Here is a 24,665-nt window from a genome sequence, read left to right on the forward strand (position 1 = left end):
GTGAGACTGATACACATCAAAATCAAATCCCACACCAGGAGTCTTTTCTGCATTTCTGAAAGTCTTCTCAAACTGCCCCCCCCCCTTGTGGCCCCCTCTGTATTTATGTAATGAGTCCACAGCATTCACAATGAATTAACGTCCCTCAGTGCACATCACATAGCATCAGATCTTTTCAATACATATCCAGTCAGTCTATTCAGTGCAGCTTCATGCCTGGCCTCAAGTGGGGAATCGATGGAAGACCTACTGGGGTGACGGAGCAGGGGGGGTGGGGGGGGGTGGGTGCCTGATGTGAGCGTCCGTAAAGGGGAGGGGGAAGTGGGGTAGCTATTTCAAAAGACGTGGAGGGGCCGGTTTGGACAGTTGCATTGTTACAGCGGGATTGTAAAGACAACTGTGACCTCCCGCCCCTGCCTCAACGCAACTGTGCACTAATGGAGGAAACCTTCACTCTTGAATAGTGTTAAATGTGGCCAGATTTGAAATGGTTTTCTGGTTTGTAGTGCAATGTTTCAGATGTGAGGTGAAACTAAACGGGTTCTTTCATATTATGTGTGTGCTCCTCTCCTCCTTCTCTTCTCCTGTCTTTCTATCTGGCTGCCTCTCCCTCCTCTCTCTTTATAATAGTGCTGCATAGTAAGATGCACAGAGAGCACCTCTACTGTTGAAGGAGAGCAAGAGCAGGCGAACTGTCAGACTTCTTTATCTGATGCAGGGTTGCATAAGCTTGCTCTTTATTATACTCATCTGCGCTGTGTCTTCTCTGTTGTCACAACAAAGTCTGGATTAAGTTAAAAATCATACACTGAGGAGCATTCGGTTTCCATAGTTTAGAGCTTTTAAAGTTTAAGTAGCTCAAATAGTTGTTGTTGTTGTTGTTGTTGTAGACAGTTGGTCCCACTGTGTCACCTTTCTATCCCTCAGGAAGTCTCCCCAGTGTCTGCCACAGTTATTCGTGGTAGTACCTTTTGTGTTTATGACTAAAATTTTAAAAACATAAAAGCAGCTTAGACGAGTTAAGAGATTCTACAACTCTTTAACCCAACACAGTAAAACTGAATTTGTCCTATTGTGTTACTTTAATAAATCTTAGTCTTCCGCCTCAAATAAAAATAAACACAAGGGACGAAAGAAAAACAACAAAACCAGAGGGACTCATGAAGACAGCAGTTCCCTCCCAATAACAAAACCTGATTCAATCAGTCGACCTCAAAGTTTAGTCAGGGAAAAGTTCACTGGATTCTTCTACGATGTTCCTGAGCTCATTGAAGCAACCACTTTACTTGAACAGCAATTTAATGGAACAGGTGTGGATCGGATCATTCTGTTCTGTTGTGTTGTGGAAACTCTGCCAGGGGCAGTGAGTTACACAGAGAACATTTAAGGCACTGTGGTTATGGTGCTAGACAGTACAATAAGTAATGGAAGATAAATACTTATTTCAATTAGAGGTTTCTTAAAGTACATGTGCTACAGTAACCCGGCATGTTTGTGCGTATTAGTAACATGTTTAACAGGTTGTGGAGAGAAGAACCAAGGCTCAGTGGAGTATTAAACCTCATGTAATGTAAGAAACAAAGGCTTATGAGGGGGGCACCGGTGGCTCAACTGATATTAAGGCTGAGTCCTTGCCGCTGCACATGTCATACCTTGTCTCTGTGCCCTGCCTTTCCTGTTTCTCTCCACTCTAGCTCTCAAAATAAAAGCAAATATGCCCAAAAAATAACTATATAACTTTTATGAATGTCAGATGTACTGTATACAATATAATCTCTTGGTAACAGATGAAGAAAACGTACATTCGATTCATCTTAATGTTTAAATGATAAAATCAAGGATAAAGCCAACAACCAACAATGCAGGATTTTAAAAAAGTGATATTGTTGTAAAAAAAAAAAAAAAAGCACTTGATGATATTAGATAAATTAAGTATTCTACTGGAGACACAACTCCAGTCTGTTAAAAATCTCTTGGTTGCTGTTGTGTAAACCGGCAGCAGCTCCACCGTCCTTACATGGTAAAAACATCACCAGCAGGAAGACAGAGCAGACGCTCGTGTAGTATTGAAGGCTACTGAGTTTCTACTTCCAGCTTCGGTGCATTTCTCTGCACGGAGCTGCAGCTGTACAAACTCATGTACAGTAACTGAATAAACTGTATATGTATGATAAATATGATTCACCTTAATAAAAAAATCAGTAAAAACTACATATTTTCCCCACAGCAACCATCCCTTATGGTTATTGGTCTGAAACAGTCAAACCGAAATCTGAAAAATGTCAAGAAAACTAAAATCTCAACTACCCAGAAAGTGAAGTCTCCCTACATCCTCCATGTAAAACTGTTCACTGTTTGCAATTAAAACATCCATTCGCTCTGTGAAAGAACCGCATGAAGTTTCTCTGTAGAAACTTTACAGTAGAATTTCTGCTCGAAATGCTAATGAACGACATTGTGTTGAGATGGAATAAAGAAAAATGAGAGAACACAGACACTTGCTCACAGAGTAGTGTTTGTGGGTATGTTGATGTTCATTGTGTGTAATACTGTGTCAGAGTGTGTGTGTGTGTGTGTGTGTGTGTGTGTGTGTGTGTGTGTGTGTGTGTGTGTGTGTGTGTGTGTGTGTGTGTGGGTGTACTGGGTCCAGTTGCGTCAGTGGGTGTGTTTGTCGCCATCAGCTGATGGCGCCTCCTGTAGGAAGGGAGTGAAGGAAGAGCGGACGGTGCGACCGCGAAGAGGCTGCTGCACGCGGAAGTTGTTCACCATACTCTTCTGTACCTCCTCTTCAGCTGAGGTGAACAGGAGGCTCCGGAAAACCGCCAGCTGAAGGGTGGGAAACAGAAAGAGTCACAACTTACACAGGCTGATTTACTTGATCTTATCTGTAATAGCTGGAGGTCTTTTGCCAAACATGCTGTCATGCTAGTTTGCCCAGTTGTACAAATAGTTGGGCACACCCTGGAGGGGTTAGGATAGTTGCAGTGTGGCAACACTACTGAACACAGTTTCCCCTTTACCTTCTGGAACCGGTTTTGCTGAGTTCAGCTCAACCTGAAGCTGCTCCAGTTACTTTTTGGCCACTTGGGGGCAGCAGAACAACATCCAACAGACACAGAGTAACACTAGCTTTCATTTGAGGTTGTACTTCTAACCACCAAACAAAAAGCAGAAAACAGCTTCCTCCTGCATCTGGAGGAGGAAGCTGATTTGACATGAATGTAATAACAGGTTTAATATAATTCAAAGTCATTACATTCATTGTTGATATAAAAAATATTGATTAGTGCAAGAGACATACTATCTCATTTAGTTGCACCTTGATTCAATTAACAGAGAAGTTTAATGTTGAAAAATAAAACAAAATCTGGACAATGTGATGAAATATTTGGTTAAAACACACACACACACACATACATACACACACACACACACACACACACACACACCTGATCATGGCTGACTTCAATGTGCTGCTTCATAACAATCCAGGAGACCGACTCGGTCAGGGGAGGTGTTGTCAGAGAGCCGTGGTACGTCCAGTAGTCGTCAGTGTTGGTGGGTAACAGACAGGCAGGGTCGAACCTCGTAAACTCCACTACACTGTCCTGCAGACAGCCGGAGACAGAGAGAGCACAAAATAAACAGTAGTCAGTTAAACTGCTCGAATTCTGAATAGAATTACTATCTAATCATTACCTAACATTAAATATGTCAATGAGTGTTACACAATGAGTGATATAGAGGTGTCACATTTTTTTTTAATCTTATTAGCCAAACACAAACCTTATCAGACATTATTGGTGATAAGCAGTTCAGTAGCAGTGATGTAAAAGAAGGACACACAATGACTTCAAGTCAGTCACCTTCAAATACCAATCAAAAGGAATATATGAATATATTTTCAGGAAGGCTTTTCTTCTTTTTTTTTCAGAAATCAATAACGCGATGTAATTTATATCAGTAACAATTGTGATCTCAATCAAAGCAGTTTTTTAATCCATGGTTTGTCTAATTTGTCTTAAAACATTAAATTGATAAAAGGATTTTTAGCTCCAAATCTGGTTCCTGAGTTTAGTTCTCGGGACTATTTGGTGAAAAATATCCATCGGTACTTGGAGATTTTTGTGTGACCCTTGATGGAGGCCTGTCTGACCAGACCTGTAGTGTTTCTAATAAACACCAGAGGGCAGCAGTGCTTATCTTCCTGTCAAGTGCTGTTACCATTCAATAGTAGACTTTAAATGGACTGTATTTGGTCACTAGACTTATGAGTTCATTTCAGAGAGGAGCACAGCATCGTAAAACATCGTATGTGGACTCACCTTGTGTCTGATTGTAGGCAGAGCGTCTACCAGTTTCTGCAGCCCCTCGTGTCTCTTTCCCACCTACACATGGATTAGACATTAAGACATTAATCTTTATTGTACTCGCAGTGCAAAGCTGAATATATGGCACATACCACATCATGTATATATTCAACACACAGCAGAATGTGCCGGTTCGCATTGTGGATGCACCACAAGGAAGGTTCAAACACGTCTGCGTGGGTGCTCACACATGTGTGTACCTTAAGAAAGACTCCGATCACAGCCAGACCGTTGTCCTCCATCACTGCCTCCTCGAACAGACTGTACTTGTCAGAGTTCCAGTGGACCAAGTGGAGCTGTGGACACACACAGTACAAAAACCCATTCATGAACTCTGTGTGTGTGTGTGTGTGTGTGTGTGTGTGTGTGTGTGTGTGTGTGACTGTAACCTATAACCTTGCTCTTTTCACCCACCCTGTCCTGAGCCCAGGCGCACTACTTCTGTCCCCCAAATGACCCACTAATTCTTTCCTGCCTTCCTGTCTCTTTTCAAAATAAATGTCTCCATGTGACTAATTTTGAATTCACTGTGATGTGTTTAGTTTTTCATGTTGACATCTTATTAAAAATTAATAACAGCAGCTCTAATCATTTGCAGATACTCAAACTCAAATGCATGAACACAACACATCAGCTACTCACAAAGATGGGACAAAGTTGTCAGTCAGGACTGAAACTTGATCCTCTGCACACACACAAATACAGAGACTGTTGAGTGATGAGAGCTATGACATGGACACATTCCTAACACCACCAACAAGGGCTTGGCAGAGGACGCATACATATGCACACACACAGTGGAACCTCTTGTTATGCAAGTGTGCTGAGGTTAATGGAACAACATGAAAATAGATATTCTGTGGGCAAACGTGAGGCAGGACAACTGTACCAGTCTAATACCCCAACTACTGAGAGACAAATACACCATTTATGGGTTTGGCTTTACTGACATAAAGAGTAACAGAGGAACACAGCTGGATCAAATAATCTGGCACCGTGCAACCAGCAGAGGATAAACACTGATATAGATAAGGGATGATAAATCATTTTCTACACCAAACTTGATGTTATCAATACAATACTCTGTTTTTCTAGGCATTTCAAGAAGGATTCGCAAATAGAAGAAAAAGGACCGCAAACTAAGTCAACATCCACACTGTTTAAACAGTGGCAGCGTTAGACTTGTTTTCTTCTATTTCTCCTTTCTTCTTTTAACTCTTAAGAGAACATTTGGTCAAGAGGAAGTAATTGCAGAGTACAAGCTGAATTTCTCTCTCTCCATTACTTGCTTTCTATGGCTCTGTACATCTGACTTTTTCCATTCAGTGGCTTGGTCACACTATAGGACACACGCACCTGCTATAGATGTCACTGCCACACCTCTGTGCTTAACATGCACATTAACCTAGCAGTGGGCATGTCAGGGTATATTTAAAACAACAGAGGGTGTGCACAGCAGGATACTGATGTTACAGGTATGGTTTTCTTGTATAGCCCAGTTCAGTTAATGAATTTTTTCTGCTATAGCGTCAAACAGGTGTGTTTTTATCCCCAAAAAAGCCTGTAATGGCCCCACACAAATAGAAAAAGAAAAAGAAATGCAACACAATAATCGTTTTATCTCTATTATCTTGTTTTCATAATCGTTGGAAGCCAAAATCATGATCGAAAATAGAAATTAGATTAATCGCACAACCCTACCTCCCACCATGCTACAGTTACATTCAAGCATGCTCAAGGGTGTATACTGTGATGTCACTGCTGAGTATTGTTAGAGCTGCAACACACTTTGGTATTTGGTATTAAGTTAGTCTTTGAGGCGATAACTACCTTGATATAAATGATACAGCAAAATCTCTACTGGGCGGATCTCTATCATCTTGCATGGTGTGGTAACTGTGATTTTCAACTTCAAAGTAAAAGACACAGATCTGGACATAAAACCTCCTTCATGAAGTTTAAATGTTTAACTTTACAAGAGTGGCCCTAGCTGTATTTTTCGGTGTTGTTCTCTTGGAATGTGTTCTACTGTGAATCGTTCTTGTTGCAGCTCCTAAGCTCATAATATTGAGAGGCTCTGTAGATAAAAGCATTCTCCAAAGTGTATCATGTCTACAATATTAAAAAGAAAGAGGAGTATTCTTCTTCCTGTTCATCTTGGATTTTTTCTGGAATCATTTGGTTTCACATAACAAGCTTTACAGGAACTGGGACTTCCTTTACTTCTCTTTCCTCTTTTATGTTTCTTGACAATATTATAAAAATATTTCCTTCCTGTCATGTGCTAAAACCAATCCACTTTCATACTTTAATAAAACATGCTGTTTTTTGTTACAGTGTTTTATGTGATTCTCTTTTGTCCATGCAAAAAGCCAGTGCAGGAATAACTGAAGTTTCATGCAGTGTCTGTCTGTGTCAGTGTATGCATGTTACAGCACAGTACCTCTGCAGGGAAAAGCCTCCTGTCCACGGTGTGCTCTGACCCCCAGGCGTTGCTCTCACCCCAGTGGAAGTGGAACTGGCACAGCCTGAATTTGTCTTGCAGGGGGCCACCTTTCAGCGCTACACCGGAAAGTTAAAGTACATGTAGATCAGTACATTACACATTGACAAATACAGATTTCACAATCCTTTGTGAAGAAAATGAAACGCCAGCTCTCGACAGGAGTCGGATCATATCTCACACTGTCAAGTAAATGTTAACGTTAGTCGATTCCTCCTCTAAAGGAGGAAATGATTTCACTGAGGAACAGGTTGTTCTTGTAGTAACACTGACCTTGAAACATCCAGGAAACATGAAAGTAAGAGACTGTTTTATTTCCGCCATAAACTTTATCAGTGACAGTAATACTGACAACAAAGAAGGACTCCTCACCATCTATACATTCCAAAGTACCTGCAGTCGTGTGAAGATCACTCCATTGTTTCATTGTTTAAATTACTGTTAATAAAAAACCTGTTCTCTTGAATCCTTGTCCTATCCTTCTCCACATTTTTATATGGTTATGGTTTTTATATGGTTCAGTTATAAACCTGTTTTTGTGCTCTCAGCACCAGACTAAGCTCATAATACCAGGGGACCCACAGCATGTGACACGTATGAAGTGGTTAATTTTGCAGTTTTAAAACATTTGTAATTTAAAATAAAGTCTATTTTTATAATTATATTGGTTTGGACAGTGAGTGTTTTGGTGTAGCCCAGCAATTATACCAAAATTACCAACACTTTAAATACAGACTACATAGTAGTTGTTGAGGTCAGGAGAGACACACAAGTCACATGACAATCACCAGTTCCATGTGGCAATGGTTTTTACCAGCAGCATTACTTTTTCCTACAGACAGAGGGCTCTTTAAGGGGAGGGGGGATCAAGACGGAGATAATCCTCCTGTGTAGATCTAAACATGCATTCCCCCTGCTGAGGTTTTCTTGTTCAGATTTAAAGGGAAACTACTGACTTGCTATAATGAGGAACTTATACAGAACATAATTTTACTTGCGAGATTTCTACATGGCATTAATTGAAGAATTAAGTGGATTAATACATAAATACATCAATGAAGAAGACAGAGGAGTACTCACTGGACTTGTCTGTCGTGTCATCATACTCCACCAGGAAGGAGTAACCATTATTCCAGATTTGTTGGCAGGTGTCTGGGTCGTAATCGGTGACCAGAGGCTTCAGCTCTGAATCAAAGACACTCTTCCGTACAACAATGTCAATGGGAGACTGGCGATCACCTCCGGGTACCGCGAGGGGTCCCTGCCACATGGGATGCACTGGAGATGAGGAGAGAGGAAGAGGAGAAGAAGAAGCAGAGGGAGGAAATCAAACAGAATTAAAAGTAAAGGATTTAAAATGTAAAAGACTCATATCTAAATCACACCTCCTGCTGTCCATGCACAAGTAAAACAGTATTACTGTTTTAACAAGTGGGGAAAAAAATGCTGACACCTACTTTTCATGTTGTACTCTGCTGCCTGCTGCATTTTCAGACAGTCCATTTTGAAGCAAAAAAAAAAAAATCAAAGTTGCTTCATAAAAAAGCAATGCAAAAACTGCACAATGACAGTGCTGGACTGACACAGAATCCTACTTCTCCCTCAAGCTGGTTGAAGGAACTGAATCAAAAGGAGCAAATGAGCAATGGTACTTCCTTCTAGTCCTCTTACATTTTTTTTCCTTAAAGGAAATTACAAAATAAGAGCGAAGTGGGCTGGCTGTACAGAAAGTGACACACGGAATGTCCTGGCACGCCCCCAGCTCCACTCCACAGCGGGGGAATCAGACCAAGACCTCTGGCCAGTCAAACCGCCAGCTTGGACTGTCTATCAATGGACTTGCTTTCTAATTACCCAAAACTCTGCTCACTTTCCCTGCCTCCCTCCTTTTTGTTTTCCTTTACTCTTGAAATCCACCCAAAGAACAAAAAAAAAAAATTAACTCCACATAAAATCTTCTACTTATAAAATAAAAAAAAGCTCTCCAGAAAAAATATTTCAAGTGTGGTTATCAAAGGCATAAAAGCAGCTTATTTTATTGTTTTCCTCTCCATTCAACCAGCACAGGGCTTAAGGTTTCCACTGTGCGCCAGGCTGAACAGGTCTGACTGGGAGATGACCTTCATCTTCATCAGATTTCACCGGCTGCTCCTGGGGGAGGCCGCCTGACTCTGTTATTGCACAGACACACAATAACTGCTTTGAAAGCTATTCATGCTCATTCACTTGGTAATAGTCAAGTGTGAGTTTGGTCTGATTTGTGGCATGTCACTGCCACTGCATGACTCTGCAGTGCTTCTTTAAGTGTTACAGCCAGATGTCTTAAATCAGAAAATGACGTGGCAGGTATGAAACAAATGAGTTTCCTGCATCAGCAGTCATAAGCCAGTAACATGTATGAATATGAAAATTAGTAAGAGAGATGCCAGTATGCATAGAGCAAGCACAGATTCAGTTCCTGAAATAAACATATGTCCTGCAGAGGTGCCCTTGAGTAAGACGCTGACATTGCTGAACCTCTACCTGGTCACTGGTTTAACTCAGGAATCACAGGGAAGAAAAACCCTAAAACAGCCTTTTCTACCCTACAATTCATCACCAGTCAAAGAACACTGTTAATGCCAATTCTTACTTTTTAACAACAAATTACAATGATGTGCCATCCTGGTACAATACAACATGTCAATATCTTGTCACTGCTCAGCTAACAAAGTTGTGCTAACTCAGTGACAAACACATTGCGTGTCCTATAGGATAATAGGAACCATAAAAGCCTCACAAACATGAGGGATGTACCGATCCAATATGCCAGACTAGTATCGACACTTTGATGCTGTTCTGGATGTGAAGCAGCACTGACTGCTGGACACAAAGACACTTTCAAAGACAGTGCTTTTTTTTTTTTTTTTTTTTTTTTTTTTAACCACACAATAACATATGTTTTGAGCCAATTAGTTTAGCACAAAACACAGCTTTTGTTTGAGAGCAGAGACTTTCAAAGGTGAGTCAGTCCGGCTACCAAGCAGGATCACCACAGCGTGAGGAAGTACAGGAGCCCTTGTTATTAAAGTGCTCTATACCACATTACACTGTTTTCCAAAGGCGTGTTTTGAATTTATGGATGTGTTTTTCCTACATTTGTAGAAGCCAAAATTAACCATTTATTTCTGGATAGTATGAAAATTAACTTGCTGGTAGCAGGTGAAACTGCTGACTGGAAGTACGCACAACATAACCACGCAATGGTGGCAGTTTAAACACTGACAGCAGACACAATGTTCACTGTGAAAGACTTTATACTATATAGTATAAGTGGGCAATAATATAAAGTATGATATAATTTCTCCGAGTTTTTTTCTATTACTATATATCAAATTACATGGCAATGTCAATGTATATTGTAATTATCATGGTTGTGTCAGTACAGGTACATGAATCCATCAACTGTGGTACTGCCCTACAGTGAAAACATTCTTGGCTAAAATAGTACAATTTTACAGTGATATGTTTTGAGTAAATATTGCATTAAGCCTATAGTACGTCTCTTAGGCAGCAAGGTAAATGAAAAAACATCACTTGTGATCCAATACTTGACTCGTCCAGCTTGTCTCTCAGTAAAGAGGACCATACTAACTCACACTTCAACTCCGAGTGGGTTATCTCTGAATATTTTTCATGTCAATTATATTAATATAGTACAAAACATGGGAATATTTTCTACTGGAAAAACTAGTTTCAACAACAACTTTGATTTACACAGGAGTTTATCTCTAAACCTCTGCAGATAAAAGCAAGTGTCTGCCTGACAAGATAACATCACGGAAACTGGTATAACATGCATTTTGTTATCTGAGTCGACCGATCCTCCGAGGGATTTCTGCTCCCTGAGTTGAGAGTTTCAGGCAGCACTTTCTCCTCAGGGTGTGCGTCACCCCTGATGAGCTCTACCAAAATCTTTTATGTTACAAATTAAAGTTCATGTTTGGCACTGGGGACTGGGTCTACCAAACCCACTGAAGGAGCTGGAGGTTGTTCCTGAGAGGCTCAACTTAGGGAACCAAGTGGACAAACCTTCTACACCCCCCATGATGAAATGATGGGGAAAGCAAAAGTACCATTTTACGAACAAAAAAGAAAGTGTATCAGGATAGATCAAAGGAGAGGTCAAGAAACCCAATTTCTAGTGGGCCACTTCAAAGACAACCCAACAGCCCTTTCATAAAGCTTTGGCAGCCAGACAACTCTCAGTACAACAAGCTTGTTAAAGTTAAACATGAAATGTGTTTATTATCGTGGTTGAAGATAAAAGCTCTGCTGCACCGGACTAATTTTCCACTTCCAAAGGGTTTTTTTTTTTTTTTTTTTCCATGTTGACTTTGTGGTTGTTGTTGGCATGAGATTGTGAACAAGAAATAGCTCATGTCACTGGGTGTGGTGAGGAAGTTGCTGTAACTTGTCAGATGAGCTCAGGTGTCTCCAATATTCCACAGGGCACATCAAAATTAAGGGAAGTGCCTCCTACCAGAAGTCTAACATACAAATGCTCTTCAAGTTGCATTCACTATATTTATAATGGTAACAGGTTCTCGTTATAACTGCAACTTTTTTTTACCAAAATCTTCCACATGATATCAAACAAACCTCAGTGAGGATATACACATGTGCTGGAGACAATAAAGGCATAAAACAATTAAAGTGTGTGGGCGGTGCACATTTGAAAACAACATTCTTGACTATATAGCGACTTCACATACAGGCGCAATGTAGGTGAAAGGGCTTCATATGGCCCCTATATGGGCCAGTGATCAGGGATATCGATAATTGTTTGGAAAACCTGGAGTCTGTGGTCAGTCTCTGACACAGCTGAGTCAACAGAGAAGTGTTTGATCCAAATCCAGTGCCGGGGAAACTCCAGTCCAAGCTTTCCAAATCCTCTTCCTGCACGTTTTTCAGATGACAACAAAAGTGACCATTAACTGATGCCGTGTGACCCACAATGAAAAGGTTTCAAAGCCACAATGTGTGCTAAAACCAAACCAAACCGCTGCCGTGCTGATACACACACTGCCACTGTGGGCGGTAATGTATGAGATTTCAATGCCTCCTTTTGAAGCTGTATGACAATAAACAGCTGCGTCGACAAGCTGGGAAGACGAGACATTATGTGCAGCTATATAAACGTGTTTACCACAAGTACTTACTCTGCGACAGCACATATTTGCTGGAGCACGCCGTGAGGTTGCATCTTCTGACAGGCGTTATCCGGTGACTCTTGATGTGTCCAACGAGCTGTCGGTGAAGCTGAGAAGCCAGAGGTCTTATTACGGATGACAAAGTCACCATATTGATCAACCTAACGTTACCAGCTTCACAGCACGGCGGCTACAAGAGGCACTTTAACGTTCTTTAACGTCTCTCGCTGCGCTGTTTTATCCGAAGCTAACGGCTAGCTAGCGTTAAGTCTTCTTTGACTCCACAAAAGTTAGCTCTCAGTCACCGCAGAGCCCGTTCAAAACAAAACTATCGGCTGGCTGCGCTCCTCTGTCTCTGCCCTCTTACCGTATACCTGGGGGCGGGGGAGAGGGCAGGCTTTCGCTTCACACGAATTCAAAATGTGACCGCAAAACCCAACCGCCGTTTCACCGATTTTCTTGTCTGTAGCCCGTTAAATCGTGCGCAGGCCCTCGATAAGTGATAAGATAGTGCCGCTGTTGGAAAAATGTTTGCTCTGCAGGAGGGGAGGGGGGAGGGGGCTACAGTGCTGACCAATCAGCGGCCTCCTCTGAGGGGCGTTAGCGATGATGATGGCTGTGGACTGATAGCAAAACAGATTTAATAATAATAATGCAAATGTATTTATTTTAGATTTACTTGTTTCTTGTAATTTTATGAAGCCAATCAGTGGTGGAAGAAGTTTACAAATCGACATAGTGCTGTAACTGGGGGTTTTCATACACAATTGGAAAGCAGAAATATTGTAATATTTTTTATTTTTGCTTGTATTTCGATAAAGGATTCATAAAATATACTCCATTACGAGTCCTACATCGTACACTTTACTGAAGTAAAATCACATTATTATCACAAGTATTATCATTAATATCAGTTATCCACCATTGTGGACTACAACATTTTAACAGAGAAACTCCAGTCCAACTTTATAATTTTCAGCTCAACTATAACACTACTGACTTTATTCAATTTTTAAATTAATTTTTATTTTATACTTTCCAAAATGTTCAACATTTTGTCTGAAATCTGTCCCACTGAAATCAATGGACAGAACTTTTATGCATTTTAAACTCCTTCTATAAAAATTGAAAATGTTCATAAACCTTCGTTCATTTTTGGATATATTCAACTTTTAAATCCCATTCATATTTTTTACAAGGTAAGAGTTCAACTATCATGAACCTTTCTGACCTTTAAAAGTTGCTTGCTTGTTTGTATGTGGCAGGATGCTCACAGCTGCAGTGAGTGACATCACACACAGAGTGGGGAGAAACTGATCAATTGAACACTTTCTGATCGCACTGCAGCTTCAGCTTGTCTGAACAAAATACATTTGGATGCAACTACAAAAGTTTTCTTACTAACCAATAAAAGACCTCACTGGCAGCAGACGTTTTGACACGACGGCAGGAAGACCACAGCTGTAATTAATTACCTTAATAAAGGCTGCATTACATTAGTTTCACTTACTGTGGATGCTGGCTCACTGCTTGGCTTGTTGGGATACTTCAGTGGAACTGAGCATTCATTAATGTAATTCATTACACCTGTGCACTACTTGCAATGAGTGTATCTGCTTCAGTCTAGAAAACTGTTCATGAGCATGAGCATTCAGCATCTTCAATTGCTGTTGCAGAATTTTTAATCATGTCTCATCCTGGTTCTGTATTTAACAAGTGAAGATTAATCTCATCAAACTAGACTTTCTTAAGCGTGTTTATAGTAAAGTGCTGTGTGTGTGGTGTGTAGTCATGTTGCATCATGGCAACTCTAAAGAATGTCACACTGTGTAAAGAGATGATCACATGTCTGTCAGACTTTAATCCCTGAACACACAAAATATTTACCAGACATCAAGAACACACAGATTCATCTGATAATGATGGCACACTTAAGCAGAAAACAGGGTCCTACAGACAACCCGTCTTTCTCTATCTGCTTTTAGTGCGTTTACTTTAGATCATTTACTGAACTTTCAGATGTTTTCAGTGCTGTTGTGTTGACGTCTCTTATCTTGCTGAACTCCACCCTCAAGATAATAAACCAAGTCTACAATTCCAAAACAATATAATCTGGCTATATGCAGAAAACATCCGAGTTTGTGTTTATGACATGTTTTTGGATTATTTCCCCAATAGTCTTTGTAATTGAATGGATATGCAATATATTCAAATTGCAAAAATGATTGGATTTCCAAGAACTTTGTACAAACATGGAGACAAAACAAGACATCTCTGCATTGTTGAATTTATTTTTTTTCACCAAATTGGACCAAAGGGCTGTCAGTCTTTCAAGAACAAGTCAGATCACAATGAAATATAAAATCATGGACACTGACACAGGGGTTAAACTGGAGAAGTAAGCAGGTGCTCAACTCCTACCCTCTGTGCGAGTGGTTGTTCTTATGTTATTTAAGAACAGGACTCCACTGCCATCACACAATCCAGTTTAACCCCTGCAGAATGAAACAGAATGACTGGTTATACTCCATCTCTGGTTCTGTCTGTCACTGTCTTTAACCGTCTTAAAACAATTGGCAACCTCTTTGCTCAAACAACTAGTCATAGTAATAAAAACGCACTGTAACATGTTTACATCAAACTACTACTAGCTTGGATCTAAGCCGCTTGTGCTTAGTCAGCCTTTGAAGGATACAGTGCAGTCATTGCAGTTTCACAGTGGATCCATGTTAGCGCCACTGTGCTGCTCCATGGCTGTTTGAGTAACTTTTTTTTTGATTCCCTAAGAGCTGGGCACCTCACTGTGGCGGTGTTATGGAGGGCGTGGTTACATATTTTCAGCCAAAACATGTTAGTTCTAGAAAAGAGGTAGCAAACTAACGCCCCATGGCACAACGTGGCCAAACTCCCCGTCTGTGCCTCTGTGCTTTACCGACCCAGTCCATCAACATCAACAGCACCTGCAAGCAGGCGCCTTTGCTCAAGTACCACAATCTGCAGACTCCTGGGTCTGTCTGTCGTTTACCATCCCTTCACAACAATTGAGATCAATATTACAATCCAAGAAAATGTTTTGGTTTTAAATCTTTTGTAACCTGACCACAAAGCACAAAAAACACCCTGACTTGTATAGCATGAGAAATACAGTACGTTTATAAAAAATACAAAATAAGCACTTTTTTTTTTTTTACCATCCAGAGAAGCATTTTATAGGGACAAGGAATGAATAAAAATAACAAAAGAAGTTGCATGTGTTTTTCAAAACTTTTTAAAGTGTAGAATCTATTTACAGCATCATGTGGAGAGCAGAGGGATATGAAAGCACAAACAAACACAGAGTTGGGGAGGAGGGAGTGACGAAAGATAAAGCAGGGCAGTAAATTGTTCTTCATAAAAGAGGCGTTTTATTTAAGCCTACTGTCTGTCTTGAGTCAAAACGACAAGCTTGCAAAGAGTTCTCAGTCCTTCAGGAGACCACGGAGGAGGGGTTAGTCCAGAGCAATGATGTCATCGTCATCGTTGTCGGTGGGGGCAGCTGCTGCACTTGACTGCTCCGTCCGTGGACGCTTGGTGGAGGTCTCGCCAGTTTCTGCATCCGGGTGCTTCCTCTTGGTGCTGGTGCTCACTGTTGCTGCAGAGCTGGATGACACCGCTTCTTCCTCATCAGAGTCAACGATCATGATGTCATCGTCGTCTGCTGGAGCTGAAAGACAGAGAACGACAATGTTCACACTCAGGTTAAAGAGAGGAAGCACTAAGCCTTGGAGTAAACAACTCTGACTGCCGTCTTGGATTCTTTATGAAGTTAAAACTGACAATGTGAGCCAAACCCCAGAAATCCAATTTGAATGACACATCGATGAGTTAAAACTCGTCATACACTACAACACTGCAGTGATTTATAGTACTGTAAGGAAGGAATTTACAACTGTGAAAATTTAGCAAAGCAAGATTCATTTTATCCTCGTGTACTTGCTACAATCCCCTGGTAAACTGAATAATTGAATATGGTGTTCATTCTGTCATGTAATAGGAATGTGCGTTTGCAAGAATTTGATTGGTCAAACGCAGATAATGTTGCATTATGCTGTGACAAAAACTGGGTAAAGTTCAATGTTTTTGCTTGATGACACTGTTTTCTATACTGCTGTGTGGCCTCATGAACACGGTGGCTGCAGTGTCAATGTCTGTCTGAACACATTCCTTCTTTAGAGGACAAGTACAGCTGATCTGCAAGTCTAATCTGCTGCATCTACTTTTCTTTTACATGGGAACTGTTGTGTAGCACTGGTAAAACAACAACTTAGCAGCTGCCCCTTGCAGAGAACTTACAGCCTGCTTATCATGTTGAGCTTGTGAACCCACCCAGTTCCATCAAGTGTTTCATATCTACAATCATCTTTATCACATGATACTTAGGAATCCAGATATCACTACAAATAATGAAAAGCCAGTAAACACACATTCTAAGGCACTAATAAAGTATAGCACATACGTCCCTGCTCATTCCCACTCTCATTCACTAATTAGATCATTTAATACATAAACAGAACTAAATTAACCGGCATGACTGATGTACACCGCAGAAAAATGAAAAATTTCTCTGCCTCCTGCTGACCTTTAGAGGAGGTGGACGGCTGGGCGGAGTCCTTGTTGCCATTGGTGATGCTGTTAACCTCTTCCTGGTTAGTCTGAGGGGGCGGAGCTTTGTCTGGGGCCTCACCGACTACCTCAAATTCCACATCCCGCTCTAGCTCCTCACTGCCAACAAAGACAGAAACCAACACATATCATTTTCAGGTTCACTCACTGGAGTGGCTTCATCAAAACAAAATACTTGGGCACATTCACATGCACAAGAGGGACGTACGTGTGTAGGACGTTGATGAGGAGTGTGTAGTCTTGCAGGAAGTCATCAGCTTGCAGACGGCTTCCATTACGGATCCCAAAGTCAGCAAGAAATTTGCTGTTGTTGGCTGTGAAGACAGGATGGGAGTTACACACATGCCTAACAACAAGTATGTGTTTGTAGCACTAGACGTGTGTCAGACATTAATTTCCATTTCCCTAACACCACTTCATATTGACCAAATGCCAAATGTTTTTAAGACAGTAAACCAAAGTACATTTCCACACATTTCATAAATTATTTTTATGTCCATTTTGGTTCATTAGTTTAAATAAACTTACTCTAAATTATACAATATATAATTTTGTTACGGCTTCATCACTCACGCTGCCCTCTGAGATATGAACAATCTCTCTGATGTGTATCTCTGCTATGATAACATGTTCAAGTCGAGAACTGCTCATTTTCTGTTTTATGATTACAAACCTTACGAACAAAAAAGGGGGGCATGAAATCACTGTCCAGCCAGTAGGTGCACTTTAGCTATGGACCAGTTGACAGATGCTATTAGAGCACCCTCTCCTGTCCAAATGGAGACTCACTGCACTCCAGTTTTCATTTTCATCAAACCACTAACGACCCAAAAATATAATACTAATTGGTCTCCATTTTTTAAAATCATCACTCCAATGCCTAACTTTTCTTTTGTCATCTTCTCAGCCTCTCCATCTGTCTCTTGTCCCCATCCCCCATTATAGTTTCAAAAAGCCAAAATCTTAAGAGTAAACAAAGTAAGCATCTTTATGCTTACTTTATATATATATATATATATATATATATATATATATATATATATAATAATATATAAAAATGTATTTAACGTCTTTTTTCCCTGTGTCCTTACCCTCTGTCTCTCCTTCCTCCGAGGAAATGAGGATGGTCCCTTTTCCATCTTCTATCTGAACATCTGGAGCCACCATGCCAAACCTTTCCTTCAGGATCTGAGCATATTACAAAAACATTAAATCCACAAGTTAACAAGGCAGCAGTAAACATGTCACCTCAACATGACACCACTTGGGCCTATATACCATGTGTGGTAGATCATATACACATTTTCTGATTAAACAAACACTTTCATTGCGACAGGGTGATGTTCTCTCTTGTGGGTTCAGGTTGTTGTACATGTAAAACACAGCTCATCATATTACCCTGTCCTGCAGAGAGAGGACCATGGTTTTGTGGACATTGAGTTTGACTGTGACTTCAGGTTTGCTGGCACAGACATAGCAGTTGGCGCTGGGTGGGTCAAGGACACATGGGACCAGCAGCTTCTTCCTGAGGTTGGGACACTTGTTCAGGAAGATCTGAAAATGAGACAAATAAAAGAACCGTTTTAACCCCAATAGCTTATTCTGATATTAACCAGGTTACTGTGGCACATGGCAAAATCTTTTGCGTGTGCGGTGCCTGTTTTACCAAATTTCCAAAAACCCTCAGATTTTGACAAGTTTCACTTATCAAAATAAATATTATTCTTGCAACCCTTACATGAGCATCCAACAGGTCGGCACAGCTGCAATCTCTTGTAAAACACCACACTACAACTATTAATTCACACGAAAGGGTTTGAAACATTTATCCAAGCAAGTACAACCTGACCGAAACCTTGACTGAATAACAGGTTAGCATTTTCAGCACCTGGAGAATTGCAAACACTAGGCTACATAATGAGACAGCAGCAGATTTTGTAATACTTGGTGGTGACTGAACTAACCGTGCGACAGGATTCTAGTTCCCCTGCCAGGATCTTGAGTCCCTCCAGCACAATGAGTCCAGCAATGACGGCGTTGGTTGTGGCAATAGCTGGGATGATGTTCCCTGCCATGGCTGAAACAAATCACATAAATCATACCTACCATTAGAGACATTTATCTGAGGCTGTGTGTGTGCACTACTGTCTAACGGAATTAGGATATCTCAAACTTATTTAGACCATGCACAATATGTTTATTAAATAAAACACAGCAAATTCAAAGAAATGATAGTCTGTTTCCAATGTAACCAGTTTTCTGTTGGCAAGATGTGAGACAACCAACTTACACTTTACATCAAAGCGGCTCTTCATGTTCATGCTAAAGATGTGCATACGTAGGTTTGATGCTGCAGTAACAAAGTCCATGGCTGGAGGGTCATCCTGATGACAAGAGGAGGCAGTGAAGGCGTTAAACTCACATGAGCTATTCAAAAACACTTCTCTTTTAAAGCCAGATATGCATGTATCTCTCACTGTTTTCTGGAGGGATCATTTATTCACCAGTATTATTGTTCTCAGATTTTTACACCAGGTGTACAAACATTCCCTCCAGCTGTCTATTAGTTTGTGTGTTACCTTGTCCCAGACCAGCTCAGCACCTTCTCCCTTCTCCTGCAGCTGTGAGCTGAGAGTCTCCACGCTGTGCTGGAACAGCTGGCAGTAACCCCAAACACCTAGAACCTGCTGGTCCTTCAAACCGGAACCTGGAGTTTCTTCCTGAGGACGCACTGAAAATATGGACGACATGAACAAACATATGGATGAACATACTGATAAACAAATACACACAATCGTGAATAAGGCATACATTTATTGGCTATGTTGTGGACAGTTATGCTGCAATTACTTTAGGTATTCCAAAAAAAAAAACCCCTTCATACTCCTACATATTTTTGTCTATTCTGTCTGTAAATAGTCAAACAGAGACCTTGATTTAGATTTAATTAGCTGAACCCTAAAACTAAATTCGGGTTTGGTTTCCAGATACATGCTTAGTATCTTCCTGACAGTCAAGCAGACTGACATTTTTGGCAGCAATACCATTCCATGTTCCTTGTATTGCTGTTGTGATTTTAAGAAGTGGGTCTATTGCTATGACAGTTTTGGCAGCAAGCAACAAGATTGTATTTGATCTTCAAATATGTCTCACTAAACATATTTTTCACCAGTTTGTTTGACTTACCTTGAACATTGCAAGTCAAAACCTGTGTCCTACACACTTATTCACCAACACAGATAAGCAATGACGCGTGAAGCATACAGCTCTCTAATTTGAGTTTGTGTAAAAACCAATTGAACAGCTTAAGTTGTTTCTGACATAAATATTGAACAGACATACCACTTTTCTCTAACTGTTGCCAGTCCAGAGGTGTAGGAGCTTTCCTCTTCTTCCACAGCTTGTCCATGGTCAGCAGGTACATGATATCGTCTTTGAAAAGCTGGAGAGGAAAACCAATCATAACCAACTCTATCACGTTTGTGGTGATAAAACACTAAAACAGTGCTGCTAAAAATCTGTGCTGTGTGTTCAGTGAAACTGTTCTATGCAAATTTGTAAAAAAAAGAAACAAACAAAAAAAACAAACAAAAAAAGTTTGCATCCCGAACACTTTTGCAATTAGTTCATCTGTCTGACTGTTACCTTGTTGAAGAGTTTGACGGAGTCGTATCCGGTGGATCGGGCCCATTCCTTGGTGGAGATGCGCTTGATGTCCCCGTCCTTTTCTGAGGCTGTGGCACGAGCTGCTGTCTCTTCGGGGTTCCCTGTGTACACAACTCAGGTTTCACATAGTATAGGGTGCTTGTGTATTTTTACATCTATCCACCCATTTCCATCACAAATGGAGTGAAAATGAGATTTGAAGACATAACTCATCAGATATTGTGAAACAAATGTAAAGCCACGCTCTCACTTACATGCAGCCTCTGGGTCCGCTGTGTCAGGTGACACCTCTTGATCTGCATCCTCTTCTCCAAATAGCTGACTATGATAGACAGACAATGCAAGATGAACATTACAACATGTACTCACCTCTATTGTTTTGATGGTGGTGTGTTCGCATGCTTTAGCACATTTGCAGCATAATCACATACTTCTACATTACGACTGCTGGTTTTCAAACATGTGCAGTCTAGAGACAGTTTACTGTGCAATATGCCTATGTTTGCATTGTTGTGCATTTGAATGAGGCTATAACTTAGTTATGTTGAGAACGAGCCTTACTTGAAAAGATATTTGGCCCAGACAATGCAGTGTATGGGCTCAGATGGCGTGTTTCTTATGGTGCACCCTGGGAAGGTCTTTTGGGTGGGCTTAGGTTGGCACTCGTAGCACTCCGTCATTCCCTGGGAAAGGAAGAGAGGGTGCACGTGGAGAAATAAAGGAGGAAAAAAGAAAAAGAGAGGAGGAAAGATACAAAATGAGATGAGATATTCACTGCCCTTCTAGTACCTTACCTAAATATGTGCAGGGAACAAAATCTTTTCTGAGTAGGATAGTAATTCAACAGATTTTAGCATAACCAGGATGTGCATGTCCTACCTTCTTGATGACAGTGACTTGCCCCAGGTAACCAGCTGTGCCACTCTCTATCAAAGGGATATCAGCTGCCAAACACATTCTGTTCACATGGTTGCGGGCCGCTACAGAGACAAAGGGGGTTTTATTTTCCTCATAATTTGAAGTGTCGGCACTTAGGAGTAACAAAAAAATGTTTAAGTGGTCATGGTCAAGTGATGTTACCTCTGTTATCCAGAGCATTCATCACCAGCATGAACTTTCTGAAGAACTCCACATTGTAGTCAGGGCTGTTAGAAAAATAAAAAACGCAATCATGTTGATCACTCAATTCCATCTCAAAAGTACAGATAAAATTGATTCAATTAATTAAAATGAATGAAAGGGACAAGAAAAAGAAAGAAACTTACTTCATGACGCTGTCATGGTAGGCAATAATATTTGCACTGGGACAGAACTGCAACGCACTCTCCTTGGCCACCTACAAATCCACAAAGTAAGTAAGAAAGGCACAAACATCACACAGAAGATGATTTATTCTGCAGTCAAGTGTTACAGTAAGTGCACATATTTCAAGGTGTTTTACATAACAGCGTCAGGTCAAATCAAGATTTACTACAACCAGTGGCAGAGGTCAGTTTTCTGATGTTAACATACCTGTGCTTTAGACTTGCCGACATGTTTTTTCTGAAAGAGGAACTGGCGATTCAGGTTGCTGACATCAATTGTGTCCAGGTCAATCTGCCAAAATCAATAGGGGTGTAAAATCAGTAATGTATACATGTAACTGATAATATATGACAGACAATCCAAACAAACTGTCACACGCAAATACAACATCAGACAACTTCAGCGAAATCTTGTTTAGTCTAATTACAACAAAAATACCTGCTGGTGCACACAATAACAAATAATGACAACCAGACACTCAGTTGCATTTTCAAATATGTCTGAAGCAGACATGTGGCATTTGTTACAACTAAGGTTTGTAAAAACAACTCCCTTTACAAAGTGAAGGTCACAAGTGTGAAAATTACACTACAAGATTGACAAAACAGAATAATCATCTTGTGATATTCATCTATAGAGCTCTACAATTAAACTGGTTTCAGATACACTGACATTTTGAATACAGTAAACTACAAACTGGCCTCAAGCTACTGAACTTTAATTCCACTTCGAGATTTTAAACCTTCATTATCTGATGTTTATTACGATTCTTTTATTAATTCTACTTGTTGGTTGCCTGGCTGTATGTTGGCTGTATGTTGTTGTTGTCTATGAATATTTCTTGTTCTCTATTTAAAAAAAAAAAAAGTCATTTTAATTTAAATGAGTATATCTGATTAAATATTTTAATATACAAACATACATTTCGTGCCAATTTTCAATAAAAAAGTGATAATGGTGAACATTATCTGTCACTCAGTTTAGGAGCGACCCATTCACGGACCCCCAGAGGTACATAAACCCTTGTCTGGGACCCAGTGACAGTCACGAATGCTTAGCTGTAAACATTTGACTGTTGACTCTAGAAAACCCAAACAACCATTACTCTTAGCGTAAGTACAAGCGCTAAGCAAACATACACACATTTAAAGCTTGTATAGCGTTATTATATCTCGTGATAATATTAACAGTATATTCGACTTGACAAAACTAAACAAAGGGTTGTCTAAGTGTGTCTATATTGGCAGCCAGCTAGCCGTCAATTTACAAAGAAGCTGTCGAGCTAACTTAGCAGTGTTAATGGCGCCAAATGCTCCTGCTACATTGCTACGGCAGTGTTCATATTTTTACTACATCATGTCTGGGCCAGTCCACCTAACTATATACTCAGGGACAGGGAGGGCATCAAGACAAGGGCAAACATTCGTATGTTTTACTCCTTTGAATGCCACGTCTCAGGAATTAGTCCGAGCCCTCACACCTCCAGGCGCAGTGTGTGCAGCACAAAGACCTAGCATGATAGCCAGCTAGCTAGCTAACACACACATACAAACAAACACAAATGTGACGGACCACTTCGATGTTTTTGAACCCGGTGAGGACGAGATTCTTCAGCAGCTCGCAACCAATCCCTCCCGCTCCCACCACCAGCACCTTGCAGGTGGAAAGGGAGTCGGCCAGTTCTTTTCGGAGGGAACCCACCAGTTGGACCATGTCGACCGGTTAGAGACAGAACTAGAGCCTGCAGCACCGGGAGGCTAGCGGCTAGCTTCTTCTCCTTTAGAAACAAAGTCCCTCCCACTTCCGGGTCACCGACTTCTTCTTCTTTTTTTTCCGGCTTCTTCTTCTTATTCTCATTTAATTGGCGGTTGGCAAACCAACATGCAGGTGCACTGCCGCTGCCTACAGGACTAGAGTGTGTAAAAAAACTACTTATTTCTCACTATTAGCTCTGTTTCCTTCAGGCGCATGACTGTATATTGACCCAAGGAGGTTCCCTACAGTGATACTTAGCTTAGCTTTCTTAAAAGCTGATATCAGTTCCTTCCTTTCCTCCTTGTAGCAGATTCAAAATGACCATAGTGTCAGCTCATCTACCTTTTTTGTCTGATTTTTACCTTTTATGCAATGTCTGATTAAGTCCAGTACATCCTATCCTTCCTCTCGCTTCCTGTCCAGCCTCCTTCCCAAACCCATGTTTCTGGATATTATAAGAATGTCTTCCTGTATCGTTTATTATAATATTACATACTTAAATCTCCTAACACACTTGTTACCAACCCACCCAAACCTTAATTTTCTCTCTTCCTCATCCCAACATCCCCATAAAATGATAATGTTGGGGCGTTTTCTACAAGTCCCTGACTATAGGACCAGTAGTTACTTATTAACAGTTGTCTTCTGACCTCTAGTGACATCCCCCTCACTATAATTTTTCTTTCAGATGGATAACTAACATTTTCTACACTGTACTGATGCTAACTGTCAATTTGGAATCAGACAGAGCAGCCTAAATTAAATTAAAAAAAAACTCTATACATCATCCTAGGGATTTTTAAAAAACTTTTTGTGCAAAAACCTGTGTGCGTGTGCGTGTGTGTGCGTGTGTGTGTGTGTGTGTGTGTGTGTGTGTGTGTATCTTCACAGTAAAACAAACAATCATGAATCACGAATGCCCTGTGATGTAGGTCGGATTTCACCATCTATTTGGCAGACAATGCACAAAGTGAACAGGGGGTTGTAGATGTGGTGTTAGGGCACAGTGTTTGTGTTGAACTCAGCTACCTAGCATGAGGACAGACGGTGAGAACATGAAGGACTATATAAAAGTATGATCATTTAAAAATTGTCACCATGTGACAATGTGGGCAGTCCCTTTACAGTTGAGGCATGGGCAACTGATCTCCAAATATAGATAATATTAACATATGACATGAACTATCACATTAGCTATTTCGAACACACAGG

At 40.6% G+C, this 24,665-nt stretch overlaps 2 protein-coding genes across 3 annotated transcripts; both read right to left on the minus strand.

Annotated features, from left to right (window-relative positions):
• Window positions 1–81: 81 nt before the first annotated feature.
• ca5a (carbonic anhydrase 5A) lies at window positions 82–12,415 on the minus strand. 2 transcript variants are annotated; one of them, XM_022746214.1, is made up of 7 exons: window positions 12,075–12,415; window positions 7,954–8,151; window positions 6,814–6,932; window positions 4,571–4,666; window positions 4,326–4,388; window positions 3,450–3,608; window positions 82–2,826 (listed from the first exon to the last, which is right to left on the minus strand). In XM_022746214.1, exons 1-7 carry the CDS (start codon window positions 12,214–12,216, stop codon window positions 2,656–2,658), a joined length of 948 nt encoding a protein of 315 aa, XP_022601935.1. In that variant the 5' UTR covers window positions 12,217–12,415; the 3' UTR covers window positions 82–2,655. The 2 variants fall into 2 exon arrangements, with proteins under 2 accessions (XP_022601935.1, XP_022601936.1); XM_022746215.1 differs by lacking the exon at window positions 12,075–12,415 and adding an exon at window positions 8,331–8,360.
• A 1,925-nt stretch (window positions 12,416–14,340) lies between these two features.
• On the minus strand, window positions 14,341–23,460 carry uba2 (ubiquitin like modifier activating enzyme 2). Its single transcript, XM_022746293.1, has 17 exons — window positions 23,271–23,460; window positions 21,906–21,989; window positions 21,659–21,729; window positions 21,474–21,538; window positions 21,273–21,373; window positions 20,955–21,076; window positions 20,648–20,715; window positions 20,373–20,494; window positions 20,070–20,169; window positions 19,307–19,458; window positions 19,018–19,111; window positions 18,692–18,804; window positions 18,126–18,281; window positions 17,819–17,915; window positions 16,936–17,041; window positions 16,684–16,826; window positions 14,341–15,768 (listed from the first exon to the last, which is right to left on the minus strand). Exons 1-17 carry the CDS (start codon window positions 23,409–23,411, stop codon window positions 15,554–15,556), a joined length of 1,950 nt encoding a protein of 649 aa, XP_022602014.1. The 5' UTR covers window positions 23,412–23,460; the 3' UTR covers window positions 14,341–15,553.
• Window positions 23,461–24,665: the final 1,205 nt, after the last annotated feature.

This window comes from Seriola dumerili, unplaced genomic scaffold (genome assembly GCF_002260705.1).
Source record: "Seriola dumerili isolate Sdu_G_001 unplaced genomic scaffold, Sdu_1.0 BDQW01000097.1, whole genome shotgun sequence".
Classification (NCBI taxonomy): Eukaryota; Metazoa; Chordata; class Actinopteri; order Carangiformes; family Carangidae; genus Seriola; species Seriola dumerili.